Source organism: Dendropsophus ebraccatus, chromosome 8 (genome assembly GCF_027789765.1).
Source record: "Dendropsophus ebraccatus isolate aDenEbr1 chromosome 8, aDenEbr1.pat, whole genome shotgun sequence".
In the NCBI taxonomy this organism is placed as follows: Eukaryota; Metazoa; Chordata; class Amphibia; order Anura; family Hylidae; genus Dendropsophus; species Dendropsophus ebraccatus.
In genome coordinates this window covers 31190961-31216422 of record NC_091461.1, presented here as the reverse complement: position 1 = coordinate 31216422, position 25462 = coordinate 31190961, and the positions used below count along the sequence as shown (strand labels likewise).

Genomic DNA, 25462 nt, shown 5'->3' with positions numbered 1-25462 from the left:
CTTGTTATTATCTATTCAGTCTCCTTCCCCCAGTTCTGAGCTGCTGCTTTCTGCTGAAGACACACAAATCTGTGTGTGAGCTTTTCTCTCTGTCTCCCCCTCCCTTCAGAGACAGCTGATGTAAATAGGTCCCTGACTGGCTGTATCTGCAACATTGTAGCTTCTTTGTAATGCAGGGAGAGAGAGGGAGAGGTTTACACACAGATGTATGTGTCTTCAGCAGAAAGCAGCAGCTGAGAACTGGGGGAAGGAGACTGAATAGATAGATAATAGCAAGTATGGAAGGAATGGTTAGTCTCACCATGGGCAGAAACATATCAAAAGTTATGTTTGAGTGGGATACCCCTTTAATTGTGGAGGAATTGACACTTGAGTGAATCAGAAAGGCTTATTCACTTGAACAGGACAATGTCGAAGTACCCTGCTCCGCCACTACTAAAAGTACAGCAATGCAGGTACGAGAAACGGTGAACACTGAGAAGGCTGCAGCACAAGTGCGGGGCCCCTTAAAGCAACTGATTGGCCGGGGTGCTGGGTGCTGAACCCTGGGGGATCTAATGTTTATGACCTGTCCTAAGGATAAGCTATTAATTTCAGAAAGTTGGCTTAAAGCAAATATTTGGGGAGAGTGGAGATCTCGAAGCGTTGGTGTATTAATACATCATCACTTGTGTGACTTTACAGGGATTTTATGTATACATGGGAAGGTTGATGTATAGAGCTGTCATTTATGTGGTCGGCTTATCACTATGTGGTTAGGCGGCTAGAGCATTTCCGAAATCAATACATATAATGCATAGAAGCTATGAGGGTACATGATATCTGTGTACTTATAGATTAATGTGAAGAAACTGTACAACATTACAATGTAATCTGTGAGGACAGTAAGTTATAGTGTCGCTCTTGTAACCACAAAGTGACAGTATATGCCTATTTTGGGATAAACAGGATCTGAACTTTTTTTTTTTTTTTCTTAAAGTGAAAGTACTATTTTCTAAGTAAATAATTTTTTCACTCCCTTGCTGGTGGTGCAGTCAATTTTTCAAAACAAAGCCCGGTTACCGCGCTCATTGCTTCATGTGCAGCGGCCCATGCATTGGAGAGGGGGCCGACGTCAACAGTATAATACACCCTTACCTTGGTGATGCCCCTCCAGTAGAATGCAGCCTGGCTGCGTCACCAAGGGCCAGTACATAGTGCGGGCCAGTGCATATGAGGAAAACCTTTGCCGAGTGCGGCAATTGGGCATCTTTTAAAAAAAATAAAATAAAATGAACCGGGCCACTGGGATCGCTGCACCAACAGAGTAGTGAAAAAAAAAAAATCACTTGGGGAAATGGTACATCCTTTTTAACATGTACCTATTACTTTAAGAAGGAAACATTTTGCTGCTTTGTGGAGAGTGTTCAGGCGCTGACTGATACCATTGTGCCCTCCCATAGACTTACATTGGGAGTCCATATACTTCTCCCAGCTTGTTCTAGCCATCAGTTGGTGACTGAGCACTCCGTGTCTGCAGGATAGTGAGGGTCTAACCACTCAATCCCCTACTAATCACAATAATAAATGCCCCTTCTCCCCTGTGAATGGAGGGTGGCATACATGCTCTGTCTTGTCGCTCCATTCTCCCGATACTTGTGAAGATAGCCGAGCTGTTGTATAACATGGGCAGGCTCCAAGGCAACTAGAGAAAGTTGCACCACCAAAGCTGCAATGTTTAAAAAATGTCAAACTCAAATATTAATAAAATGTGCCACGTAACATCATCTATACCTAGATATCTGTAAGGTTGTTAGCGTCTAGTTCAGCACTTACCCTGTAGGACAATATATGAACAAAGTTGCATAACTTCGTTTAATTCTTTATGTAAGGCTGGGTTCACACTGCGTTTTTGCAATCCGTTTTTTTTAATCCATTTTTTGCAAAAAACGGATGCATTTGTGTGTATCCGTTTTGATCCATTTTCCATTGACTTCCATTGTAAGAACAAAACGGATCAGTTTTTTTTTTTAACGGACACAAAAGTAGTGTCAGCTACGTTTTCGTGTCCGTCAAAAAAAACCAGATCCGTTTTGATCCGTTTTTTTTCTTTTCTACAATCGAAGTCAATGGAAAAACGGATGCACACAAATGCATCAGTTTTTTTTATCTGTTTTTTGCAAAAAATGGAATGAAAAAACGATTGCAAAAATGCAGTGTGAACCTAGCCTAAACGTTAAAACTGCGTTCTGAGGTGGAGGTATGTACCTCAGCCATTAAGGGAGTGAACCTTATGCCATGATAGAAAACTGAAACCGATGGACTGGCACAACCGCTAACAGCGCTCATCGGCGAGGACTTCTTTTTATATTCCTTTCTTTTTCGCCTTCTTTTATTTGTCTATTATGTATTCGGTAAAGATAAACTTTGGCTGTGCACGGATGCAAATCCTGTACCAGAACAGGAAACCCTTGTAGCTTTATCTTCACTTGTGAACACAAGAGTAAGCAATTTTTACGAGAATTTTTACACAGTGCAAATATTGCACGTAAGAGGAGACAATGAAACATGGCTATTATTTTCTAATACAAGCAAAGGCATCATAAAACCACGACACCTTCATCTTTGTTTTAGATGGGTGGATATTGACAAGAATGCTGAGTGACTTCCTTGTTTCAAATCACAGAGGGAACGACTGGCTGCACGGCAGGACTGAGCTGCACTTCATCACTGCAGAGCCTTCACTGCAGCACTCACCCACAGCAATGCCGGCTGGACACTGGGGCGCCATTACATGTGAGGCCCCCTGACAGTAACTGGATGTAGTCGCACTTTATGTTTCACTTGATTTGTACATTTTATAACCGCAATGGGCTACATGATTGTATCATGCCAGGACGCTGAAAACTGCACTCTCTCATATTTCACTTTTTACTCCGAGTTTGACAAACCCTTGGCCGTAAAAGTGGTGGAGACGATATTCCTCACCGTAGTGTTCACGTTCTCGTGCTTTGTAAATATATGTGCCATTGTCTTGCTGCTCAGAAAGAAGAAGATGGTCACTGCCAACTGCTTTGTCCTCAACCTTTTCTGTGCGGACTTGCTGTTCATCAGCCTGATTCCGCTCATCTTGGTCGTCCGCTGGAGCGAGGTTTGGATTTTGGGTGATTTCTTCTGCCATCTGATTTTTTATGTCATCTGCCTGAGCGGGTGCGTGATCCTGATCTCCCTGTCTGCGGTCAGTCTGGAGAGGATGATCTGTATCATGAAGGTGACCCAGGCTACCGCCTGTAATAGGAAAGTGGTGGCGGTGGGAATTGTGACCATCTGGGGCTTCTCAGGCATTACTGCTTTACCTATGTGTCGGTTCTTCAATGTTGTAACACAGAGAGTGAATAACCAGGTAAGTCACTTAAAGAAAATTAGATAAAATATTGAATATATATAATATATGTCCAGCTAGATGAGCCACTACAGATGCGTGAAGCTGGATCCATTGCATCTGGTGTCCAATGGCTGGGTTCACACTACGTTTTTGCAATCTTTTTTTTGTTTTTTTTTTTGCAAAAAACGGATGCGAGTGTGCATCTATTTTGATCCGTTTTTCCATTGACTTCCATTATAAAAAAAAGGGATCAAAACGGAAGATGTGGTCGACCTCATTTTTGTGTCCGCTAAAAAAAATAGTTTGATCCGTTTTTTCTTATAATGGAAGTCAATTGAAAAACTGATCAAAATGGATGCACACACATGCATCCGTTTTTTCTATTCGTTTTTCATCTGTTTTTTGCAAAAAACTTATGAAAAAAACAGATTGCAAAAATGTAGTGTGAATCCAGCCTAACTTGGCAGAAATTATATCCGCCACCGGAGCTATGGACAATCCATCATACTTGCCAGTGACAGCTGAACATAAATGAATCTGATCAAAGCCAAAGCCACTGCATCCTTGAGTCCTCTTCTTGTACTAAAAACAAGGGGCTATCCAGCTGTAATAACTGTAATACCACACACAACCTGAGAACAAGAATGGTGCTGTTTTTACTAGAAAGTAGCTAATCCTGGTTAATGCCTGATCTCTGCTTAGGTATGTGTTTACAGTGGCTGCCATTTTTTAGGGGTTGTGATTAGACTGCCAAATTTTCCTGGTTATATAGCAATAGCCAGATAACTACTTGGCTGAAACATCATATGAAACCCGTCAGCTGTGTGAAGACTGTGCTTAGTCTCTGTAGACAATGAAAGTTCCCAGTTACTTGTTGCAAGCAAGTGGTTTTTTTTCCTGCAAGTTCTGCACAGCAGTTCCCCAGTCAAGTCACGGCAAGGTTCATCATAAGGTTTAATGCTTTCCACATCAGAAACCTCAGTTTAAGAAGTGGCCAGACAAATTGTTAGGCTGTGAGGCTATGCTCCCACACATTGGAGTTTCAGACAATGGATCTAACCATCCAAATGACACAGTACACTAGGATTCTGATAGAGCAGCTGAGGTCAATAAAGTATTCTCAGTCCTTATCGGGCTGCCCTAACAGGGCTCCTGGGACAAGATCTTGTCAGCTTCCCCAACAACGGTGGTCTGCTTCTCGGATCAGTAGGTCTTTTCCATAATTTTTACATATACTGTGCCCCCTGTCGGACCCTTCAGGTATATAGCAGTTTAGTAGCGTAGTGCTAGGGGTAAGGCTACGTTCACACAGAGCAAAAGGAGCGGATTACGCAAGGAAATATTTGCGCCTGAAATCAACTGACGCTGAATTCCGAGCAGAATGTAAGCAGAATCCCTGCGTATTCTGCTAGGAAAGTGTTCAGCTCGTAATCAGCTCTTGACAAATTCAGCGCGGAATACTCGAGGAATCCGCGCTGAATCCGCATGCATTCAGCGCTGAAATTCAGCGAGTATTTGGTGAGTAAACTAGACTATACCAGAACATATACTAGAATCCTCCTCCCCCCCCCCGCTTTTCCCCATTTCCGCGCTGATTCAGCGAGTAATTTCCGCTTGTATTCCACGCTGAAACAGAAAATCAGAGCCCCATTGATTTGTATAGGCTTCCGCTAACGGAAGAATGAACATGTTCATTCTTCTGGCGGAAAGCGGATTAGTTCAGTGCGGAAATTCCACTATGTGAACTGCAGAGCAGAATTTCCATTCAACACAATGGAAATTAGCTCTGCACCTATTTTAACGGCTGAAATTTCAGCGCAGAAATTCAGCTGCTTTTGCTCAGTGGGAACGAGCCCTAAAAACATGTTGAATCATCCCCCTGCTGGAGTCTAAGGGCGTATTCACACACTCCATGAGTGTTTTAATCTTCACAGGAGTCCCGCAAAGATTTAAACACATAATAATACTCTCCGCTCTGAAACCGCTCCTCTCTTCTGAGATGGCTCATGTAAATAGCTCCCTGGCCAGCTGGCTGTCTCTGCACTGTGCTGCACGCAGGGTTAATCTGAGGACACATTTCTGGTGACCTCACTGTGATTAACTCTCTTGGCATTACAGAGTGCAGAGACAACGGTTCGGGGACGCCAATTACATGTGTTTACACCAGCCGTCTCAGAAGGGAGGGGTAGTTTTCTGTGTTTTTAGCACAAAGCAGCAGATCAGAACTGGGGGAAGAAAACTGAAAAGGTAATAACAAGTATGGAACGAATTGTTAGTCTTCAGGAGGAGGATCACTTAACAAATATTTTACCTGAGTGGAATACTCCTGTAACTGTTCCAGAGCTCACTGTATTATAAGGAATTATGCAGGAAGTCCCATGAGAGCTAAAGAGTTCAGTCTGTGATATACATCCAACATACGGACAATATATCATGGACATGGCTGTGTTCACTAACCATCAAAATGACAGCCCTTTTTTTGGGGGGCAGCCGTCATTTAACGCCAATGACAGCCGTAAATAATGATTATTATTTGCAGCAGTCAATAACAAAAAAATGGTCATTATTAGCGCTAAATGACAGCTGTCCAAGTGGATGTCATTTTATCGATGTGTGAACATAGTCTAAAACTGCAACGTGCTACATTTAAAAATACACATGCAGCCGTACTTGTTCCATATTTAAAGGGGTTAAATAACTGTGTAATATACTTCAATTAAGAAAACATTTTTTTTAATTTATTCACTTTTACTATTGAGTGATAGCAGAAAGGGGCAATGCAGCCTCCTGCTCCCACCAATGGCTTGGTCAGGAACTGCAGAGCTGCACAAGCCCTGGTCCCAGCACAGTTACATATGGCTAGTGCTGTTTGATGAAGTTACTAAGTCTCCCCTGATACCTATTCTGCTGCAGGTTAGCATTAGTATAGACAATAGAGTTGATAAAGCAGTAGGTAGCATTAGAATAAACATCATGGGAGGCTCTCTATAGCTTATGGTGCATATAGCAGCACTAGTGATATAACTGTACTGGGACCGGGGCTTGAGCAGACCTGCACTTTCTGACACAGCCATTGGTGGCAGCAGAGGGGCTGTGTTACCTCTTACTGCTGCCGGTCGGTGTAAAAATATAAGGAGAACCGAATAACATTTCTTTAATAACGCTATGTAATTTAAAGAAATGTAAAAATATATATTTTTTAATTTGTTAGAATACCTCCTTATTTTATCAACAGCAAATCAGTATGTACTGTACACACACACAAATACAATGCTGATGACACACTGGAGTAAATTCTGGTGCACATTTAAGCCAGTTAACAGTTTGTAGAAACCTAAGCTAGACAGTGTTCAGATGTACCAGGTTTATCCATCAGCCAGACACATTGTGATCAATCTGGCTCATTTAAACTTCGTCCTCCTAATTTTGCAATTGCATAAATATATACTGCCCCACATGTAGTTGCCCAACACCACAGTGCAGAAATAACTACTGCCCAATCTGGTAATCTACTCCACACTCCAGTGCAGAAAAACATAAAGCTCCACCTGCAGTAACCCAACAACACTTTGCAGAAATAAATACTGATCCCCCTGCAACAACCCAATATCACACTGCACAAATATATACTGCTCCACCTATATAGCCCAACATAACACTGCAAAATACATACTGCTCCACCTGCAGTAAGCCAACATCACACTGCAGAGGTACATACTGCTTGACCTGCATAACCAATCACCACACTGCACCAATACATACTGTTCCACCTGTAAAGCAGCACCACAGGGCAGCACATCTGTCTCCATAGCTCACCTTTCTACTCAGCAGGCAGTTTTCACATCATATTTTATACACCATTGATGACTTTTAATCTCTTGTGTAACGCTGTCTGTAAAAGCAATGTGATTATAATACATGGTTACGGCATTTAAAGTGTAACTGTCATTTAAATGTCATTTTTCGGAGATCAATAAGTATCAATGGTACAAGCTATTTTAAGAAACTCTGTAATAGGTTTTTTAGGAAAAAGAGTTTTCTTCTGTACTTAAAAAGCTGTTTTCCCACCTCTCCCCTCACTTCAGAAGAAGCAGGATTGCTCTATGAAGGGGGAGGGGTCGAGGGGTTAGTAAGGATAGAGAGGAAAAAAGGCAGCCCTACAAAACATCCTGCAATCTTCTCTCACCAAGATCCCAGATAAGCACCGACCTTTCTGACCTTTAAATCCAGCATTTTATGTGCCCAGACAGTCTTCAAACTGTACAGCTGCTTGTCTGCTCTTCCTGCTCACCCTTCCCCCTCGACCCCTCCCCCCTCAATAGGATATAATAGACTCAGCAAACCCCTCTTCACTTTGCTTCTCTGTAATGAAGACAGCTTTGGCTGATAATGAACAGATAAGAAGTGAGGGGGGAGGCTGGGAGATTGCTTTTTGAGTGCAGGAAGAGGCTTTTTTGCCTAACAAAACCTATTATAGGGTTTCTTAAAATCGATTGTACTATAGATTTCTGCAAAAAATGTAAATGACAGCTACACTTTAAAAGTAGAAATTGTTGGTTTGGAGTAGAATTTGCTCATCTATTTGGATTTGTACAGTACATAAAGTTAATAAGACCAGACCAAAGAGAATGATAAGACTGTTTTCCATTGCTATGAAGGTGATGGTAACTCTGCCATTACTACAGCAGCACTCAAGAACATACATTGAAATGTTTAATCTAAAGAGTTTTTTATTTTCTACCAATTAATTTTTAACAACCCCTAAAGGGATTATCCAGGATTAGAAAACGTAGCTTTGTTCTTCCAAATACAGCACCGCATCAGTCCTCGGGTGTGTATGGTATTACAATTCTGTCATCTGCAATACCAGACACAAACTGAGAACAAGAGTGGCGCTGTTTCTGAAAGAGATCTGTTATGTCTTTTGCACCCACAATAACCTCTTTAATAGAGTTTTATATCTCTAAAACAGAACATATCCCCTTCAGGACCGGGCTAATTTTCGTTTTTGCGTTTTCGTTTTTTCCTTCTTGTGCTTAAAAGGCCATAGCACTTGCATTTTAAACCTACAGACCCACATGAGCCCTTATTTTTTGCATCACTAATTGTACTTTACAATGACAGGCTAAATTTTTGCATAAAATATGCTGCGAAACCAGAAAAAAATTATATGCGCGGTGAAAATGAAAAAAAAAAGCACAATTATTTTTCTTTGGGGGGGGGCTTCGTTTTTACGCTGTGTGTCCTATGGAAAAACCGACTTGTTACATATGTTCCTCAAGTCGTAACGATTATGACGATATGTAACATGTATAACTTTTATTGTATCTGATGGCCTGTAAAAAATTCAAACCATTGTTAACAAATATATGTTCCTTAAAATCGCTTATAGCGCTTTTATCCTTTGGTCTATGGGGCTGTGTGAGATGTCATTTTTTGCGCCATGATGTGTTCTTTCTATCGTTTGATCGCTTTTTATTACAATTTTTCTGGATTTGATGCGACCAAAAGTGCGCAACTTTGCACTTTGGAATTTTTTTTGCGCTTACACCGTTTACCGATCTGGAATGTGATAAATTCATATTTTGGCCGATTACGCACACGGTGATACCAAACAAGATTATTTATTTATTTATTTTTATAACATGGGAAAAGGGGGGTGATTCTGACTTTTATTAGGGGAGGGTTTTTTTTGTTTTTTTTTATTAATAACACTTTTTTTTTTTTTTTTTACACATATACTAGAAGCCCCCCTGGGGGACTTCTAGTATAAGCACACTAATCTCTCATACAGATCTAGGCTGGGTTCACACTACATATATTTCAGTCAGTATTGTGGTCCTCATATTGGAACCAAAACCAGGAGTGGATTAAAAACACAGAAAGGCTCTGTTCACACAATGTTGAAATTGAGTGGATGGCCGCCTTTTAATGGCAAATATTTGCTGTTATTTTAAAACAACGGCCGTTGTATTGAAATAATGTCAGTTATTTACTGTTACATGGCGGCCATCCACTCAATTTCAACATTGTGTGAACAGATCCTTTCTGTGTTTTTAATCCACTCCTGGTTTTGGTTGCAATATGAGGACTACAATACTGACTGAAATATACGTAGTGTGAACCCAGCCTATATGCTGCATAGATATGCAGCATAGATCGATGAGATAGGCACTCGATTGCTTCCAGCTGCTGCAGCCGGAAGCAACCGAATGCCAAGCCGGGATCAGACCCCGGCCGGTACTAGTCACGGAGATCGCTCCTCTGTGACAACGTCACGGGGGAGCGATCTCCCCACTAGACACCAGGGAAAAGCTGCTCTGAAGTCTTCAGAAGACTTAATTAGTGGGCACGGCGATCGGACCATGCCCGCTAATAGCCGCAGCCCTGGGCGGTTCAGAGCGGGGTCACCGCGCGGCCCCGCTCTGAACGCACCCACCGGCGCGAGGACGTACAGTTACGTCCTCGTGCGGGAAAGGGTTCAAATCCCTAACCTAACCCTATAAGTAAAAGAGGGAGCCAACTGCATACTGAGAAGACATTGAGAACTGACTAGTTTTTGCACCTATAAACAGATGGTACATCCATTTTGCACCACAGTCTTTAGGTGGTTTTGCATTAGACAGGTGTATCCTATAGTCCAGTCTCTGAGGGTAGTAATGCAAATAAAATAATAACCCATAGAGGCGATATTCACAGATTAATGCATGGAAGGACATAGACCTTGCACATTGTTTACAGGGTAGTGGACCACAAACCTACCGAGCCAAATGATGCATACAGGAAATGTGGATGTCAGGGATATGAAGCGATGCTAGATGGCATCAGACCAAGGACTTATGCAAATGGATCCATGGTCTGGTGAATGTGTATACTGCACCCCATGGCTCATTGGGGATGATGAATGGTATTACTCAATAGAAACAATACTCTTCCTACCTGAAGTTATAAATGTCTGATCATTGAGGTTAATAAGTAGCAAGTCTCCATTTTTAGTGGAATGGCAGCTATGTCTGTGGTGCCTGCTCCATCAGTATTGCCATCCAAGTACCGCCACCTCTCCAATCTGAGACTGAAAGCTACTTGTACTCAAGATGGGTCATAGCCTCAGTTTTCTGAGAATAGTTTGGGCACGGTCCAAACGGTGTGGGGGAAAGAGGCTGTCTCAATCTTGTAGAAAGTCTTCGCAGAAGACCGGAAGCTGGTATGCCTGCAAAGGGGGATCAACTCCTAATTCCAATGGGTTTAGTCCTTAAAGGGGTACTCCAGCAAAAATCTTTTTCAGATTCTTTCAGATCAGCTGGTTTCAGAAAGTTAAATAGATTTGTAATTTACTTCTATTTAAAAATCTCAAGTCTTCCTAGACGTATCAGCTGCTATATGTCCTGCAGGAAGTGGTATATTCTTTTCAGTCTAACACAGTGCTCTCTGCTGCCACCACTGTCCGAGATAGGAACTGTCCACAGAATGAAAGGGTTTTGTTTTATGGGAGTTGCTACTGCTCTGTAAAGTTCCTGTCTCATACAGAGGTGGCAGCAGAGAGCACTGTGTCAGACTGAGAAGAAAACAACATTTACTGCAGGACATATAGCAGCTGATAAATACTGGAAGACTTGAGATTTTTAAATATAATTAATTTACAAATCTGTATAACTTTCTGACACCAGTTGATTAAAAAAAAAAATTTTCTCCAGCGTACCCCTTTAAATTTTATGACAACCTCATTGATATTGCTGAAAGAGTTAAGTGCTGTTGCACTTGATTGGATTATGAGCACGTCAGCTATCAGGAACCAAGACATATTCACTGATACCGTCATGTACTGTACTCTATGTAAGGCTGCCAAGTCACATACAGCTCGGGGGTTCTCCTTTTCACAATGTCTGTTTGCTTAGTACAGCGTTGCACTCCCAGCACACATGCTGCATATAAATCCATTTACTGATCCACAAGCCCTCAGCAGTGACTCATAAAGGAATCGGTTTACTTTAGGTTTATTCTCCATACACATTGGTCGCAGGGATCTTTAGATTTCACAATAACATGGAGAGGTGGACTGTGTCCGAGGCCGTTCTATCTCCTAATCAGTTCTCTTTTACATGGCGCGATAAAATCTTCTGTATAAATCAATTGAAAGGTCACCACACCTGGGAAAAGTTCATAAAATAAGAAACACTTCCCTTCTTACATCCAGCGTTTCTTTCCCTAATATAGAAATTAAAATTACAGGAGGATGGGAGGGGGAGGATGAAAGATGTAACATGCTCTCACCTCCCCCGCTCCAGCACTGATACCAGCATTCCACAGCTCCAGACCCCCGATAACTTCTGGGTCTGAGTGGGGACCTGGCACATAATGTGTCGCTGACTGGCTGAGTGGGCCTGACACGTCATGTCTCAGGTCCCCTCTTTTACCAGAAAGCAGCCGGGGAACAGGGGACCAGAGCTGCGGGATACCGGCATCAGTGCTGGAGCGGGGGAGGTGAGAGCAGGTTACTTCTCTCCGACACTCACCCCAAAATCACCCCAGCCGAGAGTTCTTCTCTAGGGTAGCTTCACATAACGCTCCGAGTCGGCTAGGTCCTGGCAGATCACTTTCACTACATACACGCAGCGCTACATACAGCGCTGCGTGTATGTAATTCTGCCGGCCGCTTAACCCCTTCAGCTGCCGCCCGGTTCCTGCTGCGCTCCCGCTCTGTATACATTACCTGTCCTCGCTGCATGGGGTCCCAGCGTACTGCTTTCCTGCCCGGCCAATCAGTGTGTTGCCCTGCCGCAGCCACTGATTGGCCGGGCGGGAGAGCAGTACGCCGGGACCCCATGCAGCGAGGACAGGTAATGTATACACAGCGGGAGCCGGGCGGCAACAAAAGGGGTTAAGCGGCCGGCAGAATTACATACACGTAGCGGTCGTTCAGACCGCTGTGTGTATGTAGTGAAAGTGATCTGCCAGGACCTAGCCGACTCGCAGGGTTATTAACGCTGCGAGTCAGTACGTGTGAAGCTACCCTTAAAAAAAAGAAATAACTCCTTAAATATGTGTCTATAGACTTTAATAGCCACCATATTAGCAAAATGGCTTAAAGGTTTTTTTTCCATCTTAGAAAGTTAGCCGCTATGCACAGGATAGGGACTAACTAGCTGATCACAGTGGGGGGCTCCCCATGATCTTGAGAATGGAGACCCCAGTGTTTCATAAGAATGGAGTGAGCACTGACATTTAAGGCTATGTTCACACTACGTAAAACTAAGGCCAAAGTTCTCGCCGCAGAACAACAGCCGTAGTTTTGAGGGGTGGAACAATGCCTTATTTTCAATGGGATCCAAGAGCATGTGAAAGCTGTGGTGGAACCAAGAGTACGTAAGTATAGTTTATACTATAGCAAAAACATTATTTTCTTCTTTTTTTTTAAGCTCCGGAGAACCCCTTTAATATGTTAGAAGAGTATGTGCCTGCCTTAATTTTTTGAACAGGTCCAAAGTCAATGTAATATGCCTCAAAGTGGGCACATTTGGGGCAACTATGGTGACTGATGGGGGGGCATTTTGGCCTAAGCAGATGGTGTAATATTTTAAAGAAATATAGAAATTAAAGGCTTTCTAATTATTTTTAGTACCCCTTTAAGAAATTGGTCTATAGAATTCTTCAGGACTAACCATAGATCAGAGTCTATATACTGTAATATCTGATTTGTGGATAAGTGCAGCTGTTCTATGGAAAAATATAGCCCTGTCAGATGAGAGATAATGTTTGGTGTCATTTATAGCTCTTGTATATCAGATAAGGATGGTTTACCGAAGTTTTGTCATGCTACTCGGCAATGTCATTTGTAAGGGTAACAAACAAACAATATTAGGCCTGGAGGTTAAAGGAGAAGTCTGGTGATAATCTTTATTAAAGTATCTTATTGCCCCCCAAAAGTTATACAAATCCCCAACATACACTTATTATGGGAAATGCTTATAAAGTGCTTTTTTCCCTGCACTTACTACTGTATCAAGGCTTCACTTCCTGGATACATGGTGATGTCACTTCCTGGATAAAATGGTGATGTCACGACCCGACTCCCAGAGCTGTGCGGGCTGTGGCTGCTGGAGAGGATGATGGCAGAGGGATGCCCAGTGTCCCTCCAGTGCCCTGTGTCCCTCAGTGTCCCCCTGCCATCATCCTCTTCAGCAGCCACAGCCCGCACAGCTCTGGGAGTCGGGGTGTGACATCACCATTTTATCCAGGAAGTGACATCACCATGTTATCCAGGAAATGAAGCCTTGATGCAGTAGTAAGTGCAGGGAAAAAAGCACTTCCCGGGAGGTGCTTTTGCAGGGAGATATAAGCATTTCCCGTAATAAGTGTATATTGGTGTTTTGTATAACTTTTGGGGGGCAATAAGATACTTTAATAAAGATTTTTGCTGGACTTCTCCTTTAATTTTGTCTTGTCTCTAAGGGTATAAACCCACACACCGTATAAGCAGCGTATTTACTGCTGCGATACGCAGCAAACACGCAGCAAACACGCAGCAAATACGCAGCAGATTAGATCTAAATAACTGAACACAGCATCAAATCTGTACCAACAAATCTGCTGCGTATTTGCTGCGTATTTGTTGCGTATCTGCTGTGTATACGGTGTGTGGGTTTGTACCCTAAAGCTAGATCACTTTGTTGAGATTCGTTTTCGTTTCGACCTCGCACAGACTTTTTTTTTCCCTCTTGATCAGATTCTATGTTGTATTGTATGTCGGGATCATAGGTTCTAGTTCTTCAGGAGACATATTCCACCTACAGGTGTATTATCTGTAATCCTGGTAATGCCTTTGGTAAAATCTGTTGAGAGTCAAGATACACAAGAGAGTAAACTATTGCCCGATAGCTTAGCCTAGATCCCATGAACAAACAGCCTTATGTGTGGTTATTACTAAATGTTTGGATGAAGAAGATGAAGCCTTAAGACATAATCCACTGACCAGACAATTACCTTTGTAGTGTTCCTTCTTTACAATTTCCCGCGCCGTGGCCCCGTTCTGAACCCTCGCGATCACGGTTGCTTACTGCTGCATCGGACCGCGGCTATTAGCGGTTGCTGTCAATCGGTCGCGCCCCCGCTAATTAGGACAGTTAGATGCAGCTGTCAAACATGACAGCTGCCTCTAACTGTCTTGTGTTACGTGTTACAAATCGTTGTAATTGTAACAACCTGAGGAACATATATAACAAGTCAGTGTCACCATATGGCGCATGGCATAAACACAAAACCACCCCAAATAAAAACGTTTTATTTTCAATTTCACTGTGCAAATAATTTTTTTCTGGTTTCACAATATATTTTGTGCAAAAATTAAGTCTGCCATTGCAAAGTACCATTAGTTGCACAAAAAATAAGGGCTCATGTGGGTCTGTAGGTGAAAAAATGAAAGAGTTATGGCCTTTTAAACCCGAGGAGGAAAAAACAAAAATATGCCCAGGAGGGAAGGGGTTAAATCAACTGGTGTCAGAGAGTTCTATAGATTTGTAATTTACTTCTATTAAAAAACAACAACTCAATCCTTCCAGTACTTATCAGCTGCTGTATGTCCTGCAGGAAGGACCGCTATGCCTGACAAAGGTCCTGGTTAGGACTAAAACATCGTACCCATTTTGGTCTCATGTTTTTGTAACTACTTACTTACCCTGGTTGGAGTAAAGGATTTTTTGTCTACTTACACTGTAAATGAATCTATTAATGTTTTCTTTCCAGTCTGACACAGTGCTCTCTGCTGCCACCTCTGTCCATGACAGGAACTGTCTAGAGCAGCAGGAAATCCCCATAGAAAACCTCTCCTGCTCTGGACAGTTCCTGACATGGACAGAGGTGGCAGCAGAGAGCAGTGTGTCAGACAGGAAAGAATACACCCACTTCCTGCAGGACATAAAGCACCTGACTTTTTTTTTAATACAAGTCACTTACAAACCTGTGTGACTGTGATTTAAAAACAACTTCTTTTTCTGGAGTTCCCCTTTAAGAATACAAAATGTTTTCTGAATAACATTTTAACTTTAGGAATCATAAAAATAGAAATGAGGAAAGGAAAATAAAGTCCCTGACATGAGGTGCTTTTTTTTTTGTGAACTCAGAGCTTTAGTATGTATAGTAGTTATATATCATGCATAGGGCAAAGTGGACATTGTGGGTTAAGTACTTTAAACTAAGACGTAAGGAAGGAGCCCACAATTACCACAGGTCACAATGTCCGCCCAACACCTGGTAATCAGTCTGCTATTCAGCTCGGCTGGTTTCCTGTAAACTCTTTATCCGCTTTGGCACTCTACTCCTCTAGTACTCCAGGCCTATAATAACTAGTGTAACAGAAGCCGAGATAAATAGGAGGTTTGGTTAGCTCTGACCAAGGTAAAGTTGCCATGTCATATAATCATCGATGAACACCTACAGTCTAATAAGTAGCTTGAAAATCCTTGACCCCACCTTAAAGGTCAAAGTAGACAAGGTGGCCTGTATGGGGTACACAGTTCCATGATGTAATGAAGCCATAAGCACTCGATGATGACTGCGCATAGTGTGGGATGGGAGTAGTGACAGATACACTGTATGCATTATGATCAATGGGCCAGGTGTGAAAGCCCCCTGACCTGTGAACTTACAGTATATAGAGAGCGAGAGGATGATTGCTCTTTATGAATTATTCAATATTCAGAAGCTTCATACAGTATGAATAGATTGCAGGACATACATATACAATGCTGCTCAGCTCATTCATAGGATATTTGTCCTCCAATTTCAGAGAACTTAGGGGTCCCATTTTACGGCTATGTTCACACATCTTTTCTTAGCCGTTTTGCGGCAGTTTTTTTGGATGGACCAAATTGCTGCAGTTTTATGCAAATTAGAACCTTCATTTGCATAAAACTGCTACGTTTTTCCACCAAAATAACAATCATCCAAAAAATTATGCAATAGGCAAAAGAAGTTGTGTGAATTTAGCCTAACTATGTTTATTTCTCCCTTATTTATGGTTTATAGTTGTAGAAGATGACATGTAAGAACTGAGAGCGCTGATGTTATTGGGTAACAACAGTAATACTAATTCTGGCTATAAATAGAATTAAGACCCCTGTGTGACCTGTTCAGATCTCCACATTTGTCTGATTTGCTCCGATATTCTCATTTGTCCCCATCAGGACATCCAGGTCTGCACTCTTATTTGGCCGACGGTTGCAGCAGAGATTGCGTGGGATATTTCATTCCTAGTTCTGGACTTCTTGATCCCAGGATTGAGTATTATAGTCAGTTACACCAAGATCTTCAAGGTAATGCAATCGGTTATATTCTGGTTTCTACTAGTTCTAGAAATGTAAAAAGATCTTCCCTATCTCATACGTACACACCATGCCCTCATAGGAGGAAGTTTCATAAGCTGCCAGTTACCCGGTGTATTTTTGCAAATTTAGGAGGAAACCAGAAAATCAGATGATAGCACAACTGCAGTGATTATCTTGGTAACTAGATGTTCTCTATCGATTGGAGAAGTCTTAAAGGAGGAACTTTAGAATTTAACACTTAAATGTGTAGGGTATGTTCACATGGGAAAAACAAAGCCCCCAAAATATGTGCACATGCAGAAATCACGACGATTTGGAAGCAATTTTTTGCAGGCAGTTGTATACATGTGGTTTTACTAACAGTAGGACCATAAAATTACTATAACTTATATGTCACACAGGTCAAATGTTTGGATTAACCCCTAGCTGCACCAGTCAGTTATAATATGTCCTTGTAGGAGGTTAGTTTCAGCATGAGGACATACTATTACTGACCTGCTTCAGATGCTCACTGTTTACACAAACAGTGACCGGGAGCCGCAACTAAACTGTCAGCTGATAGCTGACAGTCTAGTGTATCTGCCACTGGACCCCCAAAAGGGGGTCCAGTATCGGCAATTGCCGTCATTGGTGGATCGGTAACAGTAATGGGTGTGGTAAAAAATACATAGGATTACATTGAAATCTCTGCAAAGAAAATGCCAATTTGAAGTTTTCACTCTTACTTTGCAGTTATTCTTGTGAAATGCCCAAAGGGTTCAAAAACTGTATGAATGTAAGTTTGAATACTTGAAAGAGTGGAGATTTCCAAATGGGGTAAATTATGGGGGTTTCTAATATACAGGTCTCTAAATTATACTCCAAAACTGAACTGGTTCCTAAAAAATTTTTTAGTTTGAAATTTTCATGAAAAATGTGAAAATTGCTACTAAACATTTATGGCTTCTAACATCCTTAAACAGTAAAAGCATGGTCACCAAATGCTGTTAATATAAAGTAGACATGTTCTAGATATGAATTAATAAATAATTTATGTAGTATTACTATTTTCCTTATTGACAGACTTTCAAATGTAGAGAAATGCTATTTTTTTTAAAATTTTCACAACATTTTGGAGTTTTTCACATAAAAATTCTAAAGCTATAAACCCAAATTTACCACTAACATAAAGTTAAAAAAAAAAACAATCTTAGAATCACAAGGATTAGTAAAAGCATTCTAAAGTTATTGATGCTTAAAGTGACACGTCATATTTGAAAAATTTGGCCATCTCATAAACGCTAAAACTGGCTGTGTCCCCTAAGGGTTAATTGGCATTTCAGTGTGGCCCAGGGGGTGTTAGATGGAACTTGCAAGGGCAGGTGTTGCAGCACCCATAAGGCACTTGTCGCAGGGCTCAGAGGGGTATATACCCTTCCTGGACCCCAGCACATGCTCATTAAAGAACAGTGTAGGTGCAGGTGTAGTGTTGAGGAATTACAGAGTCCTTTCGAGTTCTGATGATGTCACGACTCGGGTCAAAATGCCTGTCCCGGCTGGTGGACTGGCCGCTCAACCAATCAGTGACTGGAGAGGCTGTCCTGCCCCGGTCACTGACTGTTGGAACGGCCAGTCCATCAGCCGGGTCATGACGTGTCAGCGCCGGAGATCACGGAGCCCGATGGGGGTCCCGAGGCCGGTCCCACCACTCACCTCGGGCACAGGGAGTGGTAACTTCAGCGATATTGCGCAAATTATGGGTAGCTTCACACCAAATCGCACCAAACACGCAGCGATAAATATGCAGCGTTAAATACGCAGCGATACGGTACGTGTGAAGGCACCCTAAAGCTAAACAGCAGCCAGGAGACAGTACAGTATGGAAAATACCTCTTTGGATGAAGTAAAAATCGTCCCCTGCCTCCCCACACTGACAGAGGGCAGGAGCTTACCGGCTGCCTCATCCACTGCCATCCTCTCTCTGCTCCCTGTGATGGCGCCCCCCCTGGTCTCGGCGCCCGGGGCAGCTGCCCCCTTTGCCCCCCCCCTAGCTACGGCCCTGCGGAAACATTACATCAGTGCTATCACCAGATATAGCAGGGAGAAGCATGCAGATCTCATTTCCCTGCAATCTGGTGTCCACTGCCTGTTGTTAGGGGAACCCTGTCTATAGTAACAGACATCGTAAAATAAAACACAGGGAAGCGGATGGGGAGGGAGGCTTGGCATGTGCTATGTGCAGGGGAGGGAGGCAAAGCCTGGGCTGTGTACCTACAAGCTGAGCCAGTCTGTCTCCTGAGGAAAAGGCAAATCAAGTCTTTCCTCTCATCTCTCACCACCCACAAAGCTCAGCCCCTTGTGTAAATACCAGTGTACCTATAGCTGTATGCCCACAGCTGTATCTCCCCCTCCCCTTTAGCGTCTCAGCAGCAGCTGCTATTTAGTTTTTAAAGGGCAACTCAAACTGTAACCAAACCAAGCATCTATTAACCTGTTTATTGTTAAGCTATATTTTCGATAAATTAACAAGTTTGTAATTTTTTCCTATATTTTGGAAGCTCACAAAGGAGATCAGGGAGCGGATGATCAGCAGCACAGCTTATTCTGAGGTCCACCAGTATCGTGTGTCCCAGCGGGACTACAGACTCTTCAGAACCCTCTTCATTCTTATGATCTCCTTCTTCGTCATGTGGACTCCCGTCTGCATCATTGTCCTGTTGCTTCTTCTCCATAACCTGACAAAGAACTTCTCCTTATCGCCTACGGTTTTCTTCTGGATCACCGTGTTTACATTTTGCAACTCGATACTTAATCCAATTCTGTACAACATCAATCTGCTTAAGCAGAAATGGTGGAGGGTCATTTTCTGCGGAAACCCTGAGGACACCGTGGACACAGATACCACCAATAAAAAGAATGACATGACAGGTCCCAATGGTACATCGGATATCAAAGAAAAACCCTGACATTTCATGTAAAGACTTCAACAAAAGGAATATTGTCTTCTTGCTCTTCCATTATGTTAGATCTCTTTTGGTGTTTCGTCAGTGTTGGCATTCCAAATTTTCAATATGGTGTAAGGACATCCTGGTGAAATGGGATGCCTCGCAGACATTACCATGCTGGGGTATCAGTTTAGGCACTTTACCTTTCTGATAGATGATGCTACCATCGTCATGTTCTTCTTATATAGCAAACTGTTTTTTGGGCAAAAAAAAAAAAAGTTTTTATGTTTAATTTTTTTTCTATTGTCTCTACTTTCTATAATGTTGCATTGCCCTTGTGTTTCATCCGCTGACAGATTTCTATTATTATACTCAATTCCTGAAGAACACACAGAAAATGGTCTAAAAATAAGGGGCAGCAAGTTTTTTTTAGAGCTTGTTCAATGTTGTAACAGATATTGTTGGACCCCCCCCCCCCCCAAACAGGGAACTAGGTGGGACCATTTGGCATCTAGGTTATTGCTAATATTGTTTTACCATTGCCAATTTGTGCACAGTCCTATAGGGCCAGTGACCTCCTTTATTTCATGCCAAAAGCAGCTAGCCAAGTCTTGCTCTCTGTTCATTGATATCATGTAGATCAGTGGTAGGGAATAGAGTTGATCCAACCTTGGGAAATCCTAGGTTCTATATAACTCGATCATTTACGAACCTGCCGCATTTAAATGCTGATGCCTTCCCGGTCCGTGGGTAAGGAGGAGACTGCCCTATTACATATGGCTATTCCAGGCGGTACCCGGGCACTCTGCTCCTTCCTCACGGACCGGGAAGGCATCAGCAATCAAATACGGAAGGTTTGTGAATGTTCGAGTTCGATCTAACCTAGGATTTCCCGAGGTTCGATAAACTCTAGTAAGGACCCTTGGCTCTCCAGCTGTTGCAACACTACAACTCCCATCATGCCTGGACAGCCAAAGCTTTAGCATGATGGGAGTTGCAGTGTTGCAACAGCTGGAGAGCCAAGGTTCCCTACCCCTGATGTAGATGCACAGCATAATGCCAAACACCCCCCCACCAATATGCATATAGACATAACTTATTTTGGGGAGTATTTTTACCCCCTATAGAAGTCTTTAGAACTCATAGTCTGCTGCAATGTAAATATAAGTATACGATATAAGTCCTGCGGGTATTGTGTTTCATTTTTCCTCATTAACGTTCCGATAACATCTGGCCGCAGCATTTTTGAGCCAAAAAAAGGCATGCGTCAATTTGTGATTTTTTTTTTTTTGCAACTGCTGCCTTCCCCCCTCCATAGCAAGACCACTGGTAACACTGGTAAGCAGAATCATTCGGTGATGTAATATATAGTATTTTGCACTATTTTGGATAGTATACAGTCTACAGGTTTACATGAATAAATCTTCTTGACTAAATGTAAGAAACAGCACAATATGGTTTTCAAGGTCAAAAAAGTAAAAAAAAAAAACTTAAAAATTCTGAAAGTTGCTCTTGACTGCTTTGTTATTGTATAAAATTTGTTCACTAAGGGGCCTATTCCATGGAGCGATAATCGGACGATTCGGCCCGATTTGGCCGATTATCGCTCAGTGGAATAGAGAGAACGATCAGCCGATCATTTAGGTTCAGACATAAAATCATCGGTCGACACCTGCACATCGCTACGTGGAAAAACGGTGCGCGGCGGGCGACCGATGATTTCAAAACATCATACATTATCTGTCCAGGCTGCAGGTCTTCTCCTTCTCCCGATCCCGCGCTGCAGCAGCTTCGGAGCGGCCTGTCTGAACTGACAGACCGCTCAGCCAATCACTGTCCGGGATTGCCGCGGCCATTGATTTGCTGAGCGGTCTGTCAGTTCAGACATGCCGCTGCGAAGCTGCTGCAGCGCGGGACCGGGAGTAGGAGAAGACCTGCAGCCTGGACAGGTAATGCAGATCGGCGCTCGTTTACATTGTTGACCGGGCCCTGCTTGGCCCGTGGAATAGGACCCTAAGTGTTACTTTCCACATTGAGATGACATGAAGCATTGCTTCAGACTGAGATAAAGTCCGGTATCAGTGTGCACATACCAAAAGACTACTTCCAGGTATTCTCTCCTACACACTCTGAGATTGAACATGGAGAGACACAGCTGCATGCTGGATGGTAAAGATGGTAAAGAGTCACTGTCGTTATAACTTTCAAAATATAAATCAACAGTAGATGTGATATAAAGCAAGTTTGCAATATACAGTGGTCCCTCGGTTTAGGAGTAACTTGGATTACTACGCTCCTACATTATGGGGATGTGCAGCTCCGTTTACGATAGGGCCGTAGATTCATACATAGTGTGCACTGTGCAGCCGTATATCGTATACTTTCCAGCGTACGCATGAACCACCAAAAATACCGCCGCACAATTACAGCCGCAAATACAGCCGCACAGTTACATAGTGTGAACCTAGCCTTAGGGCGTATATGCCTGTATTTTAATTTGGACCTGAAATAAACTTATATGTTTTTTACCGAATTGCTGGATCATCTATACTTCATATTGGACTATTACGCACCAGCCAAGTGTGGATCCATGCAATGTAACATATCCGCGAGAATTCCTCAGTGTGAACCCACCCTGATACAGCACACCACAGGGGTCATGTGTACATCATGCTTTATATGCTTATATTTTAATTAGGACCTGAAATAAAGTTATACGTTTTTTACCGAATTTCAGGATCATCTGTATTTCATAATGGCATACAGCCTATTCCTTACCACAAGGAGTTTAATTAAACAAGACTTTTCTTATGTCGTGCTATTTGATATGATGCACTTTCCATATATGTATTTGTACTGCTCGACCACTGTGCATCCTCTGAAAATAAATCTACCAAGTGGGTTTATTCATACTATTTGTATAGTATGTTGAGCTCAGTGATGGTGGAGTTCCTAAGCCAATCCCTGGCAGAAATGGATGGTCTTCCTGCAGTCCTACAAAGCTCCCAGTAAGATTTGCGTTGATTCCCTACATTATAGTAAGGTGAGAATTACAAGACGTACACAAGTTGGCACTATGGGGTCTTGCACTTACTTGTAAACAATTGTTTTACATTTATATTAAAGGGTTTCTCCCATCACTCCACTTCTTCTTCCTACCTGTTGTCTTGGGAGTATACCTTCTGCCCTAATATCAATAACATTGTGCAGCCATTGGTCATCCCATGGGGGCATGGTTTCATCCACATACAATGATCGCAATGTAGTAATCGCTCACCTCCACTCCATGTTATACTTCTGAGACAACAAGGAGGTGGAAGTGGAACATCGCTAGTTTTTCCTCCTCCCAGATAACCCCTTTAAAACAGTAGGTGGTGTTTACTTGTTGTTCAAAGGGGTTATCTAGTACTACAAAAACATGGCCACTTTCTTTCAGAGACAACACTACTCTTGTCTCCAGTTCAGGTGCGGTTTGCAATTAAGCTCCATTCACTTCAATAGAACTAAGCAGCAAAACCCCGCCCAAGCTGGAGACAAGAGTGGGGCTGTCTCTGGAAGAAAGTGTAAGTAAGTAGTATACCGATGCACTATACTTGATTGCAGATACAACACTTCATTAATAGTTTGTATAGAAAAGAATGAATTGACGTTTAGTCGTTCGTTTTCTTAATTTATTTGCTGATACTTTCGCATACTGCTATGCAGTGGTAGCTCAGGGCGCTTTCAGGTGTGCATTGAACGGAGTGGGCGTTCCTTACTGCCGTGACGTTTCGGGGTCGCCCCCTTACTCATGCATACTGGCTAGTAGGACGTGCTCCTCTTTATTCACTATGGCCCGGCCCCTTACGTGTCGTCATACTAAAGTAAATACATATTGTTAATATTACAACAAACATGTAGCATATTCATTTTAAACATCTCCAGATAGTTTACTTAGCAAGCCAAGCCTAAGATGTAAAAAGTAAGCTGGGAGTAGACCTAGTGTGTTACAAGAAAGATTTGAAACTACATATCTCATTCAGTCCTCTCAAGACTATTGAGAGTTCTAATCCAATAGCATTCTCTCTGCAACAGCTTTTTCCTAACCTCTGCCTGTGTGCCAATGATATTTATTTGCTCTAATATCACCCATTTTAACTCATACACGTGATGTCCCATTTGTTTGAAATGTCGGGCCACTGTTGTTTCGCCGTATGTCTTTTCTTCTTCTTTTATATCTTTTTTTGCATATTTTCTTATTAGTGCCCTATGTTCATTTAGCCTCACTTTAATTTGTCTGCTAGTTTGGCCTACATAACATTTTCCACACGGGCACCTCAACATGTATATGACGTTATCACTGTTGCATGTGTAATAACCTTTATGTGATATCTCATATCCCTTCGTGGGGTGTTGTAAAATTTCCCCTTTCATAATTGCCGAACAATTCTGGCAATTTAAAAATTTGTCCGTAAAAACCTCTGTTTACTGATTTGTCTGTTCCTGATATCTCCCCTCACGATGTGATTGGCTATGGATCTACCTTTCTTTAGTGCAAAAACAGGTCATTCTTTAAACAGGATCCCGAATTTGGGATCCTTCTGTAATAAACCCCAGTATTTATTGACAGTTCTTTTAATGAGATTTGTATGGCAATCATATTTTGTGACGAATATAAGTTCTTCACCACTTTTCTGTCTGTCTTGACGTATTTCCTGCTGTGTCTGTTGGATGTGTTTGCGACTGTATCCTCTTTGTGTAAATTTCTGTACCATTACATCCTTATTATGCTGTTTTTGTTTATTATCACTTACTATTCTGTCCACTCTCTTTAGTTGGCTTTTCACTACACTTTTAAACACTTGTGGAGGATGGTAACTCTGTTTATGTAGATAGTTATTTCTATCTGTAGTTTTTGTGTATAGTGTTGTATGTAATGAACCCTCCTGAATTGTTATTTGTACGTCTAGATAATGTATGGTGTTGGGATGATATTCCATAGTTAACTTAATGGTGTCATGACACCGATTCAATTCATTTACAAACTGTAGCAATTTGTCTTCTGAATCGTACCAGAACATGAACACGTCGTCCACGTATCTGTACCACGTGAACGTCTGGGCGATGTACCACATATGATCTCTCAAGCATTTCCATAAATATGTTTGCCACCGATGGAGCTACCGATGATCCCATCGATACTCCATACGTCTGGAGAAAAAACTGTGTGTCAAATCTAAAGTAGTTCTTGGATAGTGTAATGTCCAATAACCCCATGATAAATTTAATCATGGCGTTATCCATCTGGACATCTTGATTAAGCAATTCATTTATATACATCATCCCCTCATCGTGGGGTATATTTGTATACAAATTTTGCACGTCCATTGTGCACAAAAATTTCACATTGTGTACTGATTCAGTCCGGATTTTATCCAAAAAATCTTGTGTGTCCCGTAAACATCTAGGAAATGTTTTAATAATATCCTGCAGGAAACTGGAAGAAAGTGGCCATGTTTTTGTAGCGCTGGATAACCCCTTTAATATGTATATCTATTTAGAAGTGTTCCTATAGCTTTGGATGTATTCATCAATACTGCAGCTCTGTTTTAGTCTGCAGGTAGCAGTACAGCCTCTATACCGGGCATAGGCTCTCAGGTTGGCATCAGCTGCCAGTACATTAATCTTAAGGGTTTGGTTTTTGGAACATATTGAAAATCCACAAAGCAGGTATTTTCCACATTGGAAACCAGATGCTGCCAGCTCCTTAGGAGGCGACTTCAGGTCTTGTTTTCCCACTAAAACTAATTTTGTTACAGTAAATCCATGTTATTGTGCGGTATGCGAAGCAATGGTGTGAAATAAAGAACAACGGC

General features: G+C 42.1%; 1 protein-coding gene across 1 annotated transcript; it reads left to right on the top strand.

Moving 5' to 3' along the window:
* Window positions 1-2848: 2848 nt before the first annotated feature.
* Window positions 2849-20202, top strand: FFAR4 (free fatty acid receptor 4). The gene is made up of 3 exons (XM_069978992.1): window positions 2849-3382; window positions 16543-16671; window positions 19221-20202. The coding sequence occupies exons 1-3, from the start codon at window positions 2849-2851 to the stop codon at window positions 19626-19628; spliced, it is 1071 nt and encodes a 356-aa protein (XP_069835093.1). The 3' UTR covers window positions 19629-20202.
* Window positions 20203-25462: the final 5260 nt, after the last annotated feature.